General features: G+C 46.0%; 1 protein-coding gene across 1 annotated transcript in view; it reads left to right on the forward strand.

The window, feature by feature from the left end:
• Positions 1-17,514, forward strand: part of LSAMP (limbic system associated membrane protein) — an 814,836-nt gene that overhangs the window by 589,346 nt on the left and 207,976 nt on the right. Inside the window, exon 4 of the mRNA XM_068266404.1 lies at positions 1,839-1,964. Coding sequence (XP_068122505.1) covers positions 1,839-1,964 — 126 coding nt within the window. The remainder of the gene's footprint in view (positions 1-1,838; positions 1,965-17,514) is intronic.

Consider the following 17,514-nt stretch of genomic DNA (forward strand, 5'->3'; position numbering starts at 1 on the left):
TGGGGGCCCCTCCTCCTCCCATCTGCATGCAGAGTAGCACAAGGAGCGTTATATTTACCTGCTCCCAGTGCTGCCAAATCTTCGTACATCACAGCAGCTGCTCTTCAACAAGCTCCTGATCACGTGATTTGCATCGGTCATGTGATAGGAAGCCGTTAATGGTGGCAGAGAGAGAATGCTGGGATGCACAGAGGAGATACGCTGCACTGGAAGCAGGTAACATTACATGCGCTACTCTACATGGTGGTACGGGGTGGCAGTAATGTTTGTCTACCCGCCTCCTGCCTGGTCCCTTGGGGGGGAGGGGCCATGGACTTAAGCAGCTCCATCCAATCCTTTTTGCAGGGGGACACCGTTAATTGTAGTTACACCCCAGGTCATCCAATCTTTTTCATCCAACCTTACCATTTCTGTGTAATATAAGGCAACTGCCTAAATTATCCATTCAATATATTCACTCAGTTTACCCTCATACTACATAGATTAGGTAAAATTGGATGAAAAAGATTGTATCGTTAGTGGCCACCTTTAGTCTATGTAGGAGCTAATTAAACCAAGGGTCTTATCTATTTGTCATAAATACCTCAAGATCTCTCTACCGTCTTCTGATTGTATGTTCTAACATTGTCAGCCAATGGGAATAGAGTGTGAAGAAGGCTTAATGCCTGAAAGCATATTGTTTTTTTTGTTTTTTTTTTAAATTAGCCAATAAATGGTATTATCCAGATGAAAAATTCCTCTCTGTAAAAAAACAAGCTATAGTCTGTAGCAATGCGTAGCTACTAAGATAAGTAATTACACACACAGTGTTTCTCTCCCCCCTCCCCTTGCTTGTAGAGTCATCAGACACAGGCTGGGGGCTGGAATGATTTGTCTGTGATCTGTCCACACAGAAGCAGCTTGCTAGCAAGTTAGGATTAAAGAGAATCTGTACTCTAAAATTCTTACAATAAAAAGCATACCATTCTATTCACTATGTTCTCCTGGGTCCCTCTGTGCTGTTTCTGTCACTCCCTTCTGCAATCCTGGCTTGTAATTGCCAGTTTTAGGCAGTGTTCACAAACAAAAGACATGGCGTGTGATAGGCTGAGAGGAGCTCAGTCTGTGACTCACACAGAGCCTGAAGGGGGCCTGGAGAGTGTGTGTATAGCTTCTATCCTATCACAGCAGAGCAGTACATTCCAGCTTGAGTGCCTGAGCTTGACAAAGCCATCAGAGGAAAGAATATTAGATTATATAACAGAGATAATACAGCCACTGTGCAACTAGGAAAGGCTGCAGTAAGACAGACCACATTAGAACAGGTATAGGAACTTGTAGAATAGAAGAAATGAGGCTGAAAATTGTGTTACAGAGTCTCTTTAAAGCATGGTAGCCAACTAGCCAAGTACATCTGTAGGTGACTTTTCTTCTGTAATAGCACCATCATTTGGACAATCTGCTCTGCTCAAAAGCTCCTGAGTTCTGTTTGTGATGTTTACATTTGGTTCCTATCATTGCTGAACTAGTTAGCCTTAATTTTATCACCTGAGTTCGGCAAAACATTTCTAAAGCTCGTGATCCAAACATTAATTTTTATCACCCAAACGGGCCTCAATAACCAGCGAGGCCCATTTGGGTGACCTGAATGTTGGGTAGAAGGATTTTTTGGGGGAGTACATAGTAGAATATTTTTAACCATTTTTCTGGTGGACCTTGAAGGATAGGCATTTTCTACAGTTTTGTGTATCCTTGGTTCATTCTTATTTGTTTAGCTTGAGTTAATTCCTTATGTATGATGGTTTTATGATATTTGAAATTCTAATCCTTTCCTTGTCCTATTTGTGTTCCTTCCACAGTTCCACCAAAGATCTCCAACATCTCTGCAGATATCACTGTGAATGAAGGCAGTAACGTGACTCTGGTGTGCATTGCCAACGGGCGCCCTGACCCCATCATCACCTGGAGACATCTCAACCCCACAGGTCAGACCCCTTCCAGTTGTTCTTTTGTCTTTTTTATGTGTAGACTTCCGATCTTGCTGTTGACCTACCACAGAGAGGCATTGCTACAAAATATTGGTTTATTGATTGCTCTTGGAAGTTCTCGTACATGATTATATACTGAATTGTTTGTGTACCCGTGGCAGCCTGTGTACAGTTAGATCATTACTGATCGATGGTTCAAATAAAGGAGGTCATGCGCCTCTATTCTGCTTTGGTTTGCTGCTTCCTCCACCAGGGACAGATACAAACTACAGAAGGTCATCAAATCAGTAGAGATGATCATAGAGAGACCTCTCTCCTCACTGGACCTTGCCCACAATTCACGATTGTGCACCAGAGTGATGAGGATTGCCAACGACCCCTCTCACCCTGGCCACTGCTTCTTTAGCTGTCTACCATCAGGCGCAGGATTTGGGCCATCTCCACCAGAACTTCAAGGCATAGGAACCCTTTCTTCCCCTCTGCGGCTAAGCTCTTGAACTCCTTCCATGCCCTTCCATCTCTAGCCCCTACTTCCCTCACTTTCTTTCCCCTTTGAGGGCCCAGCCACTGATCCAAGTAGTCTAACTAGTGAAAACATTCCTTTTGGAATGTTTCTTGCTGCCACTGATGTCTTTTGTCTTTTTTTTGTTTCTTGAGATCTGTGTACGATCTATAAACATGTTTCTGCTCAGAGCTATGTAAGTGCCAAACCTAATTCCGGGCAGGACCCAGTCATGCTTGGGGAATAAACTTTTTCTGATTCTGAAACTACAATGGGATGCCACGATTTACCTCAGAGGAGCCTTTAGGCAGAGATGTCCTGGCACCTTAGACTCCGCCCTCCATGAACATACAAACACCCACCCAACTGCACGGCAAGTGTGCTGCCTGTCCCAGCTGACACTTCTCCTTTGCTTCCCTTGCCTGTCATAGGTAGCTACAGGTGTCCCTTAGTATTAGGTAGCCAGAGCTATTCTCAGTTTTAAAGGGAACCAGAGGCCCCAGAAAGAAGATTTTTTACATACCTGGGGCTTCCTCCAGCCCCATACACACGGATCGCTCCCACGCCGCCCTCCTCCGCTTCCTGTATCCGGCGGTACCGGGTCCCGTATTTTCGGCCAGTCGGCGGCAGCACGCGGACAATTGTCCGCATCACAGGGGCTCCCGGCATACCCGTACGCGTGCAGCTGCTTACTGCGCAGCCGCACGCGTAAGGGTATGGAGGGAGCCCCTGCTCATGCGGACATTTGGCCGCGTCCGCCGGAAGTGACGGGACCCATTACCGGCGATCCAGGAAGCGGAGGATGGCGGCGTGGGAGCGATGCTGGCTTATGGGGCTGGAAGAAGCCCCAGGTATGTATAAAATCTTTTTTTCTTTTTACGATTCCGGCGTCTCTGGTTCCCTTTAAGTAGCTAGAGGTGCCCCCAAGTATTAGGTAGCTAGAGGGACCTCAGTATTAAGTAGCTAGTGGTGCCTCCGACTGAAGGGAGATCTTGGCAGTAAAATGCAGAGAGCGGGGTGAGTAACCTGTTAATTACAGTCTCATCAGGACTCTGCATAGGGAAGGAGGGAGGGGGGCGCTCAGAAAGAGGCGTGAGCCGTCTTTTCATCATCAGGCGCCTGTAGGCATGTGCCTACATTGCCTTATGGTAAATCCGGCCCTGGGTGTAATATGTATAATACGTAGAGAAGTTGTGTACATATAAAGAGATCGTCAACATAACAGCTCTCAGAATCTGCCGTGTTCAGTTTTGAGTTTTTGCCAAACTTTCTCATCCAGAATTCTTTCCACCGGAGATCAGAAGAAGCCTCGAGTCGCCAGCCGCGCTGCAGGAGGAATAGCGGCTGTTGTGAGATACATTTTTAAAGGCCTCCATGAAGATCAGTGAGCTGAGAGTAATGCAATTGTGAGCGGAACGAGCCAATCTCTACATTATTTATTTCACGTGTTCATTTATATCAGTGTCTCTCTGGCCGTAATGAGAATCTTTAATATCGGGAGTGAGGATTGTAATTAAACCGACCTGCGGCTGAGCGCTAATGTGTTTTATGGCGCTCCCTGATCTCTTCCCGTCGATTGGGTGTGATTTACGAGCTGCTGGGGGAGGAGCTACAGGGTCTCTAGTCTTGTTTTTTCTCTGTCTTTTGGTAATCTTGCTGCATCCTGTGCCGCATCTAATGAGCACCACAGAGAGCAGCAGAAAGTTGTCCTAGTGTGCAAATCTTCACTCACCCAGTGCTAGCAAATCAAATCCACTTGTTATCTGTCAGGTGATAAGGGATAAAGCAAGAATTTGAAGATGTGTGTATTAAAAAAAATTATCCTCCTAGTTATATCAGTCATATATACAGAGACAGTTAAGCGCCCCCGCAGGGACAGGTGAGACGCTACTCTGCCGAAAACCACACCGGGCCCCAGGGACCGTAGTTAACCTCTTGCCGACCGCGTCACGCGGCGGCAGCCCCAGGATCGCCTAACGCCAATTGGCGTAAAGTCCTGGGGCTCTGTTTTGCAGGAGATCGCGCGCATCTCCTGCTTGGGGGGCGGAGCTCCGCCCCGCCTTCAGTCTCCGAGTGGCTATTGCTATTGCCGCTCGGGAGACTGTTAGACGGCGTGATCGCCGTCTATTTAGACTGTGCAGCGCTGCGATCAGCAGCAGCGCTGCACTGGGGACAGCCGTGTGACGCGGCTGTCCCCCTGGGGGACAAGAGAGCAATCGGCTCTCATAGGCAGAAGCCTATGACAGCCGATCGCCGTAATTGGCCGGCTGTGGGGAGGGAGGGAGCGAGGGAGGGAAGGGATTTAAAGGAAGAGGGTTTTTTTTCTTTTTTAAAAGCGGCAACAAATATTTATTAAAAAACAAATAAACATGGGGGGAGCGATCAGACCCCACCAACAGAGAGCTCTGTTGGTGGGGAGAAAAGGGTACGGGGAAATCACTCGTGTGCTATGTTGTGCGGCCCTGCAGCTTGGCCTTAAAGTTGCAGTGGCCTTTTAAACTAAAAATTGCCTGGTCACTAGGGGGGTTTAGCCCTGCAGTCCTCAGGAGGTTAAAGGGGACCTGAAGATTTAAAAAAACAAAAAAAAGAGTTTCGCTTACCTGGGGCTTCTGCCAGCTCCCTGTAGCCGCCCAGTCCCTCGCCGGTCCTCAAGATCCTCCGTTCCCCTGCCGCGGCGCAGTTTCGGTTCGTAGAGTTGCCGTCAACTGCACCTGCACGGCCATCGTATGCGTTTCCATCGCCGGAAGCGTCCTGCACAGGCACAGTAGAGATTTTCTCATACTGCACCTGAACTTACCAAACTGAACTTATGTGGGGCTTCCTCCAGCCCCCTGTAGCCTGTGAGGTTTCTTGGCATCCTCTGGGCTCCCTCCATTTGCCTGATAGATGCTCCGTTATATCTTCGCCGGGAGTCGTGCGTCCATCTTGCTCGCACGTCGCCTTCAGCATTCTCTGCATGCACGGTTCTCCAAAGTATGAACCGCACATGCACAGAACCCTCAAGGTGACAGGCCCAGGAGCAAGACTGGCATGCAGATGGGCCATGCATGTGCAGTTGCAGTCCCGGCAAAGTTGCTTGCTAAAGGATGACGAGAGACCTCATGGGCTACAGGGGGCTGGAGGAAGTCCCAGGTAAGTTCAGTTTTGCATTTTGTTCTTCTGTTCAAGGTCCCTTTAAGTATCACTTTACTGTATGGTCAGGTGGCCAGATGGAGGCGTGGCAACACTTACCATCAGCACTCATTCAGCAGGAAGAAAAGGCGCCTAAACAAATGTCACAGCAACGAAACCTTCCATATTCCTATCAGTTCATAGGAGTCTCTGCGCACAACATGACCCCCATGTGCCTTACCCTGCAACATGTTTCAGTTCAGCAGGTACTTCGTAGGGATCCCGTTGAATTCTCACAGGTCGAGGTATTGAAACCGGGCACAACAAAAACTGACTAAAATCTAGAGTGTGAGCTCAGAGGTCATTCTCAAGAACATTTCACAATAACTCAAAAACGTGAAACCACACAAAACATCCTATCGCTCCTCTTAAATATTCCCCGAGCGACGGTAATACGATATATGAAACCTGCCAGGGAACGGCGTCGTGTAGTTGGCCTAGCTTAGCACCGCGAGGCAATGAATAATTAATATATAGCATCGATAATGTAATTTGCTAGAGCCTGGTACGCTTGAAGCATTTGATTTATTGCGTTGCGAATAAATAAGGATATTATTTAGTCATCATGTAAGCAGACGGAAGTGTGCTGTTTACGGTTCAAGGTGTTTGTCCTCTCGCGTAACTAGTAAATAACGAGAATTAAGACTAATGGAGAGGGATTGTTCCGCAGCACCTCATTAGTCAGGGACGTCACCGGCCTAGGAGTCCAGGGGTAGGTAGGTATTCTCCACTATAACCTTTCCATGCCCTGGATAATGAGGAAATATGCGCAATAAATTGGTTTTATTTGCTATTATGCAGCCGTGGAGAGTGGGTGAACTGTATATCTCATTTACAGGCAAATCAGAATTTAAGGTGGTTTCTCTGGGAAAAAAAGAATTATTACGACTGTTAATATTACATCTTTAAAGGGAACCTTAAAAAGACTCAGAGATCAACTTAAGACCATCTCTGAAACTTACCCGGGACTTCCTCCCGCCTCATAAACACGACTCAGTCCCACGCCGTCCTCCTGCGGTCTGCTGTTCAGCTGCAGTGATCTCCGTTAGCAGCGTCAGTCGATGCCAGTCAGGGTCTACTGCGCATGTGCAGACTTCCCGCGCATGCGCAGTGGATCCGGACTGGCGTCAGTGAGGCTGATAACGGAGATCACCGCGGCTGAACAACAGACCGCAGGAGGACGGCGTGGGACTTAGACGTGTTTATGGGGCGGGAGGAAGCCCCGGGTAAGTATCAGAGATGGTCTTAAAGAGTCCAAACTCCAGTGAAAATAATGTAATAAAAAAAAGTGCTTCATTTTTACAATAATTATGTATAAATGATTTAGTCAGTGTTTGCTCATTGTAAAATCTTTCCTCTCCCAGATTCACATTCTGACATGTATTACATGGTGACATTTTTACTGTGGGCAGGTTATGTAGCTGCTCCTAGCTGTTTTGGCTGTTAGAGACAGCTGTAAACAGCTAATTCCTGTCTGTGAACATTGTTACATTGTGGCAGTTTGCCCAGAGTACCGCGGTACTCAGAGCTTCTTGTGGGAGGGGTTTCAGCACAAAATCAGCTATACAGCGCCCCCTGATGGTCTGTTTGTGAAAATCATTATATTTCTCATGTAAAAGGGGGTATCAGCTACTGATTGGGATAAAGTTCAATTCTAGGTTGGAGTTTCTCTTTAAGTTGATCTCTGAGTCTCTTTAAGTGAGAGGGATATGGACGCTGCCATATTTGTTTCCTTTTAAATATCACCAGGAAGGATGGTCAAAAATGCCCATTTCTAATTCTGCGATAATTCCTGATTCCGCCAATTTCCGAATTTCCGTTTTCTGATTGTCCGATTTCCGAGGAGTATTTAATTTGTCGGGGGGTTTTTTTGCATCAGAGAGTGTAAAAATGAAAAAAGAAAAAAAAAATTGAAAGATTGGAGTCTTGTGATTGGAATAAAATTACTGTGGTAATCTGATTTTTTTTTAGAAAAATTCTGCATTCTCTGATGCTTCAAGTTCTGTAATTGGGCTAAAATTACGGAGCTGTATTAAATTGGATTTCCGTGGAATTCTGTTTTCTGATCGGTAATGTGTAAATTTCAATTCCGTGCAAGTATTAGATTAGGAGTGGTTTGATCTTTCCTCCATCAAAGAACAAACCGCATAAGGTAGAGAGAATATTTATTGATGCACATAAGACAACGCGTTTTACAGGTACTGGCCCGCTTCCTCAGGTCAGTATAAAGGTAATAGAGACGCCCACACTCACAACTGCTATAACTTAGGCACTTTATATTGACCTGAGGAAGCGGGCCAGTACCCATGAAACCCGTTGTCTTATGTGCGTCAATAAATATTGTATCTGCTTTATACAGTTTGTTCTTTGATAAAGCTAAGAACAAACTACTTCTAATTTTATACTCATTAATTAGATTCTAAATATCTTTAGGGCGCCTCTTAAAGTTTTTTCTAGTAATAGTTCAACCCTGCAGGGCAGTGGCGTACCTAGGGAATTTGAAACCCGGTGCATATAATTTACAGACAAACACCCCCTCCCCCCCCCACCCAACAAACAACCACATTTTTTTAACCTCCTTGGCGGTAACCCCGTGTGTGACACGGGGTAAGCCGCCGGAGGGTGCCGCTCAGGCCCTGCTGGGCCGATTTACATAATTTTTTTTTTTGCTGGACGCAGCTAGCACTTTGCTAGCTGCGCCAGCACACCGATCGCCGCCGCCCGCGCCCGATCCACCCCTCGGCGCTGCCTGGCACTGATTGGCCAGGCGCGCGCCCCCCCCCCCCCCCCAGACCCCGTGCGCTGCCTGGCCAATCAGTGCCAGGCAGCGCCGAGGGGTGAATCGGGACTCCCAATGACATCCCGACGTCGCTGACGTCATCCCGCCCCGTCGCCATGGGGCGTTCTTTGAACGGGATTTCCTGATCGGAGATCGCCAAAGCGGGCGGGGGGATGCCGCTGAGCCCTGGGCTCGCTACATGATTTAAAAAAAAAACTGCTGCGCTGCCTCCTGGCGGAATTTTTCATACCGCCAGGAGGGTTAATGGGAGGGTTGTTGGGTTGGGATGCCGAGCATGTTGCTGCAAATTTTGGGGCATTTTGGGGGAAAAGGAGTTGTCACAATGTAGACGGAGCTAACCGTTATGAAACTCTATGTACTCTATACAGATGTAATTGCTATATAACTATGACTATGGTACAAGATGAACAAGACAGATAGAGGAACAAGACAGAGAGCCTGGTTGGAGAGGAGAAATGGCAGGGGGCCCTCTCACCAGGACTGTAGACATCACCAGTGCTGTTTGGCAGGGACATGCTGCTAAAAGAAGCCACTAAAATCTGAAATTAAGAAAGGGTCATGGGGGAAGACAACAGGGTGGGAGGGGGAGCTGGGAAAGAGATAACATTACCTGCAATCCAGAAGTCAGCTGTCAGCACTTGTATCACTGGATTCTGTAACAGCAGACTGCCCTGCATTATTGATTCATTACTCTGATCAGGATGAATAATCAATAGTCCAGGGCACTCTGGTATTACAGCAGCCAGTGCACATGGCCAGTAATGACAGGCAACTTCTGAAGCACTAAACACATCCTGCCACCTCTCCCTGCTAATGTCCCAGCTGCAGCACAGCAATCATTCTCTCTACTCACCCTTCACTCACCCTTCTGCTCTCACTGCAGGCTGTGTGTAGAGATTGAGGAGACACATTGCCCACGGGACAGGAATAGGTGCTACATCTAGTGCAGGAAGTAGTACATTCCCCTGCACTGCCTGCTGCTATTTTCCCGAATGTTGACCAAACTATGAACTTGCCCAAACTTTCCCAAACCAATTTCTAGGTGGAAGAACACAGTGGCTGAGCACCACAGTGGCCTTATGGCAGGTATGCCACTACTTCAGGGTTAAGTATTGTACACTCCGTAATTAATAGATCCCAAGGAGAGCGACCGACCTCAGTGTCGGACTGGGAGCTGGAAAAACTGAGGAAATCCACTTGCTGGCCAAGTAGAAGTAATCAGCTGTCGCTGCTCACAGTGAAGACTTCCTGCAGGTTTCTATTGGATGCGATAACACAGGGTTACTGCTGCTTGGCCAGCAGGTGGATTTCCTAATTTTTTTCACCTCCCAGTCCGACACTGACCGACCTGGTCTTTTTCATTGTAGAATCTTGGCTATTGGAGGTATAAGCACCAAGAAGTCATCCACATAATCCTTAATTGCCAGTTCCCTGGCTCTCCTGCTGGCCATTCTGGCATCAATAGTGTCTAAGTCACAAACCTTAGGGTGGCCACTAATGATTCAATCTTTTTCATCCAATCTTACCATTTCTATGTAATATAAGGTAACTGCCTGAAGTATCCATTCAGTATATTCACTCAATTAACCCTTATACTACATAGATTTGGTAAGAGTGTATGAAAAATATTGGATCATTAGTGGCTACCATTAAACAAGCGAAATCACCTTTACAGGCAGGAGAGCGGCACTTCAGGAGGGTCATTGCCATAGCAACAGCTTGAAATCGAATACTTTTTTTAAAATAAGGATAGCAACTTCAATATTTCTTATCGTCTCAGTTGTCCTGTCATTAGGTGAGGTAACTTTGTTTAAGCCTCCATGAATGCTAAGCCTCAGTCAGTCAGTCTCTCCTGGAGAGAAGATTATGTTTATTTTGAGATCCCCCCTTTTCTCAGGATTCCTATTAAAACTGAGAAAACATCTCTTCCTCACCACAGAACTCGGCAAAACACTTTAAATTGCCGCCCGTCCAATTGTTATCCTAACCTAGAAATCCGCGAGGGCTGCAGTGAATAATTTATGGCGCTGGCATGCAGCTGCTGCTCATCGCGGCCCGTTGCAATTATCGCACCCCTGACTGAGGCGCTGAACTTTGAAAGTAGGGCAATGCGCCCCCTTACCCGAGCGACGCCTATTGGTTAACGGCATGGGGTAGAGAAGGGAGGTGGTGGGGAAGGGGGCCTCATTCTGTCCTGGAGGGGTTGATGGGGAGGGGGACCTCATTCTGTCCTGGAGGTGATGTTCACGAGAGCTGCAGTAGCACCTAAGATTCATCATATAAATGTCAGGCCCTTTATTATGAGACAAACGAGACTTGTCGTTCCGAGCTTTATACAAGAGTCTCGGCATTATTTTAGACAAGCTCGGTCATATTATAAACATGTCAGATAGAATAAACTATTACACCAAGCCAGGAAATGTCAGGGTGATTTTCATCATTGTAAAAATATCTAATATCAAGGGTGACTGAGCAGCTGTTGATTATGTTCATCGAGACCAAAAAGGCTCACGGGGGACCTCATCTAAATGTCCGTGTTCAAATTTGCAATTTACAGCATGTGCGACATTAACTCTTAATAGAGGAGGAACAAAGAACCCGGAGACTGCCGTAAGAGGTGGCTAGTCGTGTGGATTAGATTACGTGGGCTTAACTACTGGTACTCCATCCTTTGTGGTTCACAAAGTAACTGACATCCATCAAGTCTATGCAGAACTCTGCCGTTCCGCTCATCCACCTCTTGTCTTGCTGGTCAGGTGCTGCTCCTCTTCCACCTGCTCTTCACTGGTCTCCATCTAACCAGAGGACCCAGTTCATGCTCCTACCTTTAGCCGGTGAGGATCTCCAAACCTCCTCCATATATCTCCTCATTAATTTCCAGATACCACCCTAACCGCAACTTCCTCTCTTCACACGTCCTTCTACAGTCCTCCACTAGAACCATCTCTTCACATTCATGTATACAGGATTTCTCATGAACTTCTACCCTCCACTGAAACTCCTTTTTACGACTTATCTATAATTTCTCCAACCCTCATATTTTTAAGCAAACCCTTAAAATTCACCTTTTATTAGACAAGCTTACAGTCTAACCTAGGCCATTCCATTCAGCCCCTGAGCAAGCTCTGCTTCTTAAGCTAAGTACTCACCTCGCGAATCGCGATGCAGGGAGATGGATCCAGCGACATCTCCCTGACGACTCCGCTAATTCATCTTCCTCCATCTTCCGGCCTGCGAGTATGCTCGATGTTACACGAAGGGCGCAACAAAACCGGAGTCATTGAGGATCTTAATGTACTAGAGCTGAAATTCAAAAAATCGATACTTACCCGGGGCTTTCTCCAGCAGCATAAGCCCGTCTGAGTCCCACGCTGTCCTCCTGCGGTCTGCTGTACAGCCGCGATCAGTCCCGATAATATGCACCCAGACGTCCAGTCTGGGTCTTCTGCCCATGCGCAGTAGACTCGGACTGATGCGACCGAACCTATTAACGGTACTGATTGCAGCTGAACAGCAGACCGCAGGAGGACGGCGTGCCTCGAGGATGCCTCATGCATGCACAGTAGTACGGAGCTGCCTGTGCTCACCAGAAAAAGCCGAGCCAGAGCGGCTCCATGCTACTGTGCAGGCACGAGGTGTCCGGCACCTGCGCATTGCAGCCGTGCTCCACGGATAGGTGCATGGTTGTGAGCTTCCAGGAGGTCCCAGCATCCAGTGGGGGTCTGGACGATAAAGTGGGAAGCCTCTGGAAGAACTAATTTGTTTTTCTTTTTTAATACTTACAAGTTTCCTTTAACCACTTCGCAACTGAGGGGTTTTACCCCTTCAGCATCCGAGCAATTTTCACCTTTCAGCACTCCTTCCATTCATTCGCCTATAACTTTATCATTACTTATCACAATGAAATGAACTATACCTTGTTTTTTTTTCCACCACCAATTAGGCTTTCTTTAGGTGGGACATTATGCCAAAATGTTTTTTTATTCTAAATGTGTTTTAATGGGAAAATAGGACACAATTTGGAAAATCTGTATTTTTCAGTTTTCGGCCATTATAGTTTTTAAATAATGCATGCTACCATAATTAAAATCCATGTAATTTATTTGCCCATTTGTCCCGGTTATTACACCATTTAAATTATGTCCCTATAACGATGTTTGGCGCCAATATTTTATTTGGAAATAAAGGTGTATTTTTTCAATTTTGTGTCCATCCCTAATTACAGGCCCATAATTTATAAAATAACAGTGTTATACCCTCTTGACATAAATAATTAGAGAGTTCCGTCCCTAAGGTTTTAATATTTTTTTTATTGTCATTTTTTTACGAAAAAAAAATTGGTAACAATTGGGGAGTAATGAGTTAATGTTTTTGACTGTAGTTTTACTATTTGGCCACAAGATGGCCACAGTGATTTTTTGTGAATGGTCCTGTAAGCGTAGTAAGTACACTTACAGGAAGTGTAGTGTGGATGGGAAACTTTTTTTATTACACAATGATCACGTAGCTTCTCCTGGAAGCAGCCAATCATTGCTGCGGAGACATAGATCAAAAACGGGCGGCAAACTGGTTAAAGAACCACTATCTCAAAAAATTGTAAAATACATGTAACCACATACAAATAAGATGCTTCTGTTTCTTCCAGACTAAAATGAGCTATTAATTTCTTCTCTCCTATGTTGGTATCACTTACAGTAGTTAGTAGAAATCTGATGGAACTGGCAGATTTTTGACTAGTTCATCTCTTTATGGGGGGATTCTCAGTATTTCATTTATTCTTCACAAAAACACTCCCTGGAGAGGATCTATACAAGGATGCAGGCCTATCCACTTATCTGTTTGCACATTATTCTGGCAGTTGGACTGAGCAACTGCCATTCACTAAGTGCTATTGAAAATAAAGAAAACCCTTTGGTTATGTTTCATAACTTGTAATTTCAAAAAATTCCAATAAAAATCGCTGTTAAAAAAAAAGGAAAAAGAAAGAAAACTCTGAGAGTAGCCCGTGAGGAGATGGGCTAGTCCAAAACCTGTCAGTTCTGTCAGCTTTCGACTACTTACTGTAATTGACTGCAACATGGGAGAAAAGTCATTTATAACACATTTTACTCTGGTAGAAATGTACTTTTTATTTATGTTTTCATTTTTTTCAAATTTTACAATTTTTTGTGATTGTGGTCCTCTAAAGATATATTCTTAAAGTGTGTTTTTCTAATTTTATTTTTTCCCCATTTTGATACATGTCACACACACACACACACACACACACACACACACACACACACACACACACACACACACACACACACACACACACACACACACACACACACACACACACACACACACACACACACACACCATACACACACACACACACCATACACACACACACACACCATACACACACACACACACACACACACACACACACACACACACCATACACACACACACACACCACACACACACACACACACCATACACACACACACACACACCATACACACACACACACACACACACACACACCATACACACACACACACACACACACACACACCCACACACACCATACACACACACACACGCACATGTATACTACCAGCCTACACCTCAATCCTTGCGTGGACGTCAGTGGTTGTCCCATATTTTAGGCACATTTTCAGCGGTTGTCAAGTGCTGCCATCAGCTGTTCCCTAATCTGTCACAAGAGATCTGTGCAGCTGCTGGAGGTTTAGAAATGCGTAGGATTTCGGCCCCCGGCCCTCTCCAGTGCGGCGGCAACGTTTTCCCCGGATAGGCCTCCGGCCGCGGAAGGTTATCGCTCTGTCCTGTGGGTCTTTTTGACAAGAACAATCAGTGTTGTTTTCCAAAATAATTGATTTCAAATGCTTTTCACGAACTCAGCAGGTTCCTGGCACGGTCCGCGGCGCTGGCACCGGCACAATATCCGAGAGGGCATATTCCTGCCATCCACCGGATATACCAATCTAGGCGACTGGTGCGGTTTCAAGTAGCTGCAGGCTCTCTGGGGCTTTGGACGGAGCTGAAAGAAAATTTTGGTGTGTTTGTAGCTGAGACGGAAAGATGGGGGGGAGTCGAGGATTTATTTTTTTTTCTCATTTTCTTTTTCTTTTTGGTTGTTTGTTTTTGGAATGAGATAGTCAGTCTGTAAGCCCTCATTCTGTATATCACACAAAGTGCTTCTCACTGATAGGGTGGCTGGGAGCCACGCCATGCGGTATGGCCGACGGATTAGCGAAATTCTTTCTTTCGCTCGGTTATTCAGGCCTGCCAAAGGGACCTTTTCGATATATTCCCATACAGTTAATTTTTTGTTTTTTATTTATTTATTCTTAAAGGCCCACTATACTATTGCAGAAATCGTAAAATTTAAAAGACACGTGAACATATACAAATAAGAAGTACATTTCTCGCAGAGTAAAACGTGCTATAAATTACTTTTCTCCTATGTTGCTGTGACTTACAGTAGGTTGTAGAAATCCTACAGAACCGATAGGTTTTGGACCAGCTCATCTCCTCATGGGGGATTCTCAATGTTTTATTTATTTTCAAAAGCGCTTAGTGAATGGCAGTTGCGCCATCCAACTGCCAAAAAAGAAAAAGTGTGCAGGGCGGCTGGCCAGCATATTTGTATACCGGTAAATCCTTTGTAGGGAGTGTTTTTATAAAGAAAAAAGGCCATGCTGAGAATTCCCCATGAAGTGATGAGCTGGTCCAAAACCTGTCGGTTCTGTCAGATTTCTACTACCTACTGTAATTGACAGTAACATAGGAAAAAAGTAATGTATGGCTCATTTTACTCTGGAAGAAAAATACTTTTTATTGGTATGTGTTAACATGTATTTTAAAGGATACCTGAAATGACATGTGACATGATGAGATAGACATGTGTATGTACAGTGCCAAGCACACAGATAACTATGTGGTTATCCTTTTTTCTTTCTCTGCCTGAAAGAGTCTCTGCTCTGGTAACACTGCCCCATAGTGCGCCCTCTGCGCGGCAGCACTCCACCCATCAGACATCAGAGTGCACTGAGCAGACGCAGAGCTGATGTGACAGGCCTCTGTACTCTGGTGACACTGCTCTCTGGTGACACTGCCCCCTGGTGACCCCTATGTGCTGCAGCACTCCACCCATCAAACATCAAAGTGCATGGAGCGGACGCAGAGCTGATGTGACAGGCCTCTGTACTCTGGTGACACTGCTCTCTGGTGACACTGCCCCCTGGTGCCCTCTCTGTGCTGCAGCACTCCACCCATCAGACATCAGAGTGCATGGAGCGGACGCAGAGCTGATGTGACAGGCCTCTGCACTCTGGTGACACTGCCCCCTGGTGACGCTCTGTGCTGCAGCACTCCACCCATCAGACATCACAATGCACGGAGCGAACGCAGAGCTGATGTGACAGGCCTCTGTGAGTAGCCACTTGATAATAGGCTGAGAAATTAATAGTTGATTCGTTGTGTAAATAATTCAGGCCTGTTAAAACAGCAGGCGTCAGAAGGTAATGTTCCTTTCTAAAAGTCTCCTTCGTACTTAACTCCTCGTTCGCAGTGGTGATCCACAGCTGTGCTCATCAGTTCTGAATCCAGAGGGAGTGTGGACTGCGGAGGAGGTTATTACTGTATTACCTGAGAAATCATTCACTCTCCTGCATATGGTGCCCGCAGACTAGTGTTTCCTGCCATCAATACAGCATGAGCCCCCTCCATGAAATATGGTGTTTATCAGATACTCCATATTGCGGGTAATCTTTGCAGGTTCCCCCTCGTCACATATATAACATTTAGAGAGAATTCCATATTTTCCGTTTCCATATTTTACACATGTGCGTAATGTGTGTTATACACTAAACTGGCACATTCTGGGCATAACACAGGTTGCGCTATTTGCGCATGGTGAGTTTACTGCAGTTTTGTGAAGCGGTACATTTGGGCTCGTTTCCATTTTGCAATGCGATTCTGATCATTATCAGACTACAAAACCCTTGTTACCCACTTACTGCGTGGGCATGTTTCCATTACTGACATACATTCAAGGGGCACTATGGCGAAAAATTGTAACATTTAAAATATGTGCAAATGTAAACAAAAAAGTACATGTTTTCCAGAGCACAGTAGGGGGACAGCGTCGGGCTGACGAGGCGTCGGATGTGTCGTCACAGAGCCGATTCCGGATCGATTTCAGCATGAAATTAATAGGGAATTGGCCTGCTGTTGTATGGGCGACCACTAAAGGTAAGCCATACATCTAGCAATGATGGGCAGATTCAACCAAGAGACAAAACTCTCTCTAATTGAATCTGATTAGAGAGAGATTTATCTCTTGGTTGAATCTGCCCATCGTCACTAGATGTATGGCTCCCTTAAGTGGTCGTTAACAATCCACTGTGGCCGCTTGCTGAAGGCATTGTGTGTTTCCCAGAATCCTCCGTTTCTCTGGTCTCCCAATCAGATGGGGGCGTGACCGAGATGGCGCCCTTCACCTAAAACTTTTTGTGATGAAATGAGTCTCCCCTTTTTCCTGGAGATGAGAAGCGATGAAGTGACGATCTCGCTGCCTCGATGAGGAATAAAAGTGGCCGCCGCAGAATGCTTCTCGGTGGAGTGTGTTATTTCCAGGCCTGGAGAGCGCAGAAAATGATAGGCTATCTCGCTGTTTGAAGTCTGAAATTGAGCTTTCCACCTGTGATTTTTCAGGGTTGATTGGCTTTACTTAAATCCCCATTCGGTGCATTCAGCGCCGCTCTCCGCTCGCCTCGCTGTCACCTGACCTGTGAGACGGTGACCTTGCACTCTATCAGCCCGTAACCCCTTACGCCCTGCAGGGATGACTCTAGCTTAAATGGGGGCCAGTGCAAAACATGAACGTGGGTCCCCTGGCGTGCTAATACCGCACTGTCGGCAACGTGCCAATTCATCAGTAAAGGAAAGCATTCTTTGTAGTATATTTTCGTGCATTAAATTAGTAATATAAACTGACACCCAGAGGCAGTCTCCAGTGGCCATTTCTAAGGACAATTATTACAGTAAGTGCCTAAACAGAT

Source organism: Hyperolius riggenbachi, chromosome 2 (assembly GCF_040937935.1).
Source record: "Hyperolius riggenbachi isolate aHypRig1 chromosome 2, aHypRig1.pri, whole genome shotgun sequence".
Taxonomy (NCBI): Eukaryota; Metazoa; Chordata; class Amphibia; order Anura; family Hyperoliidae; genus Hyperolius; species Hyperolius riggenbachi.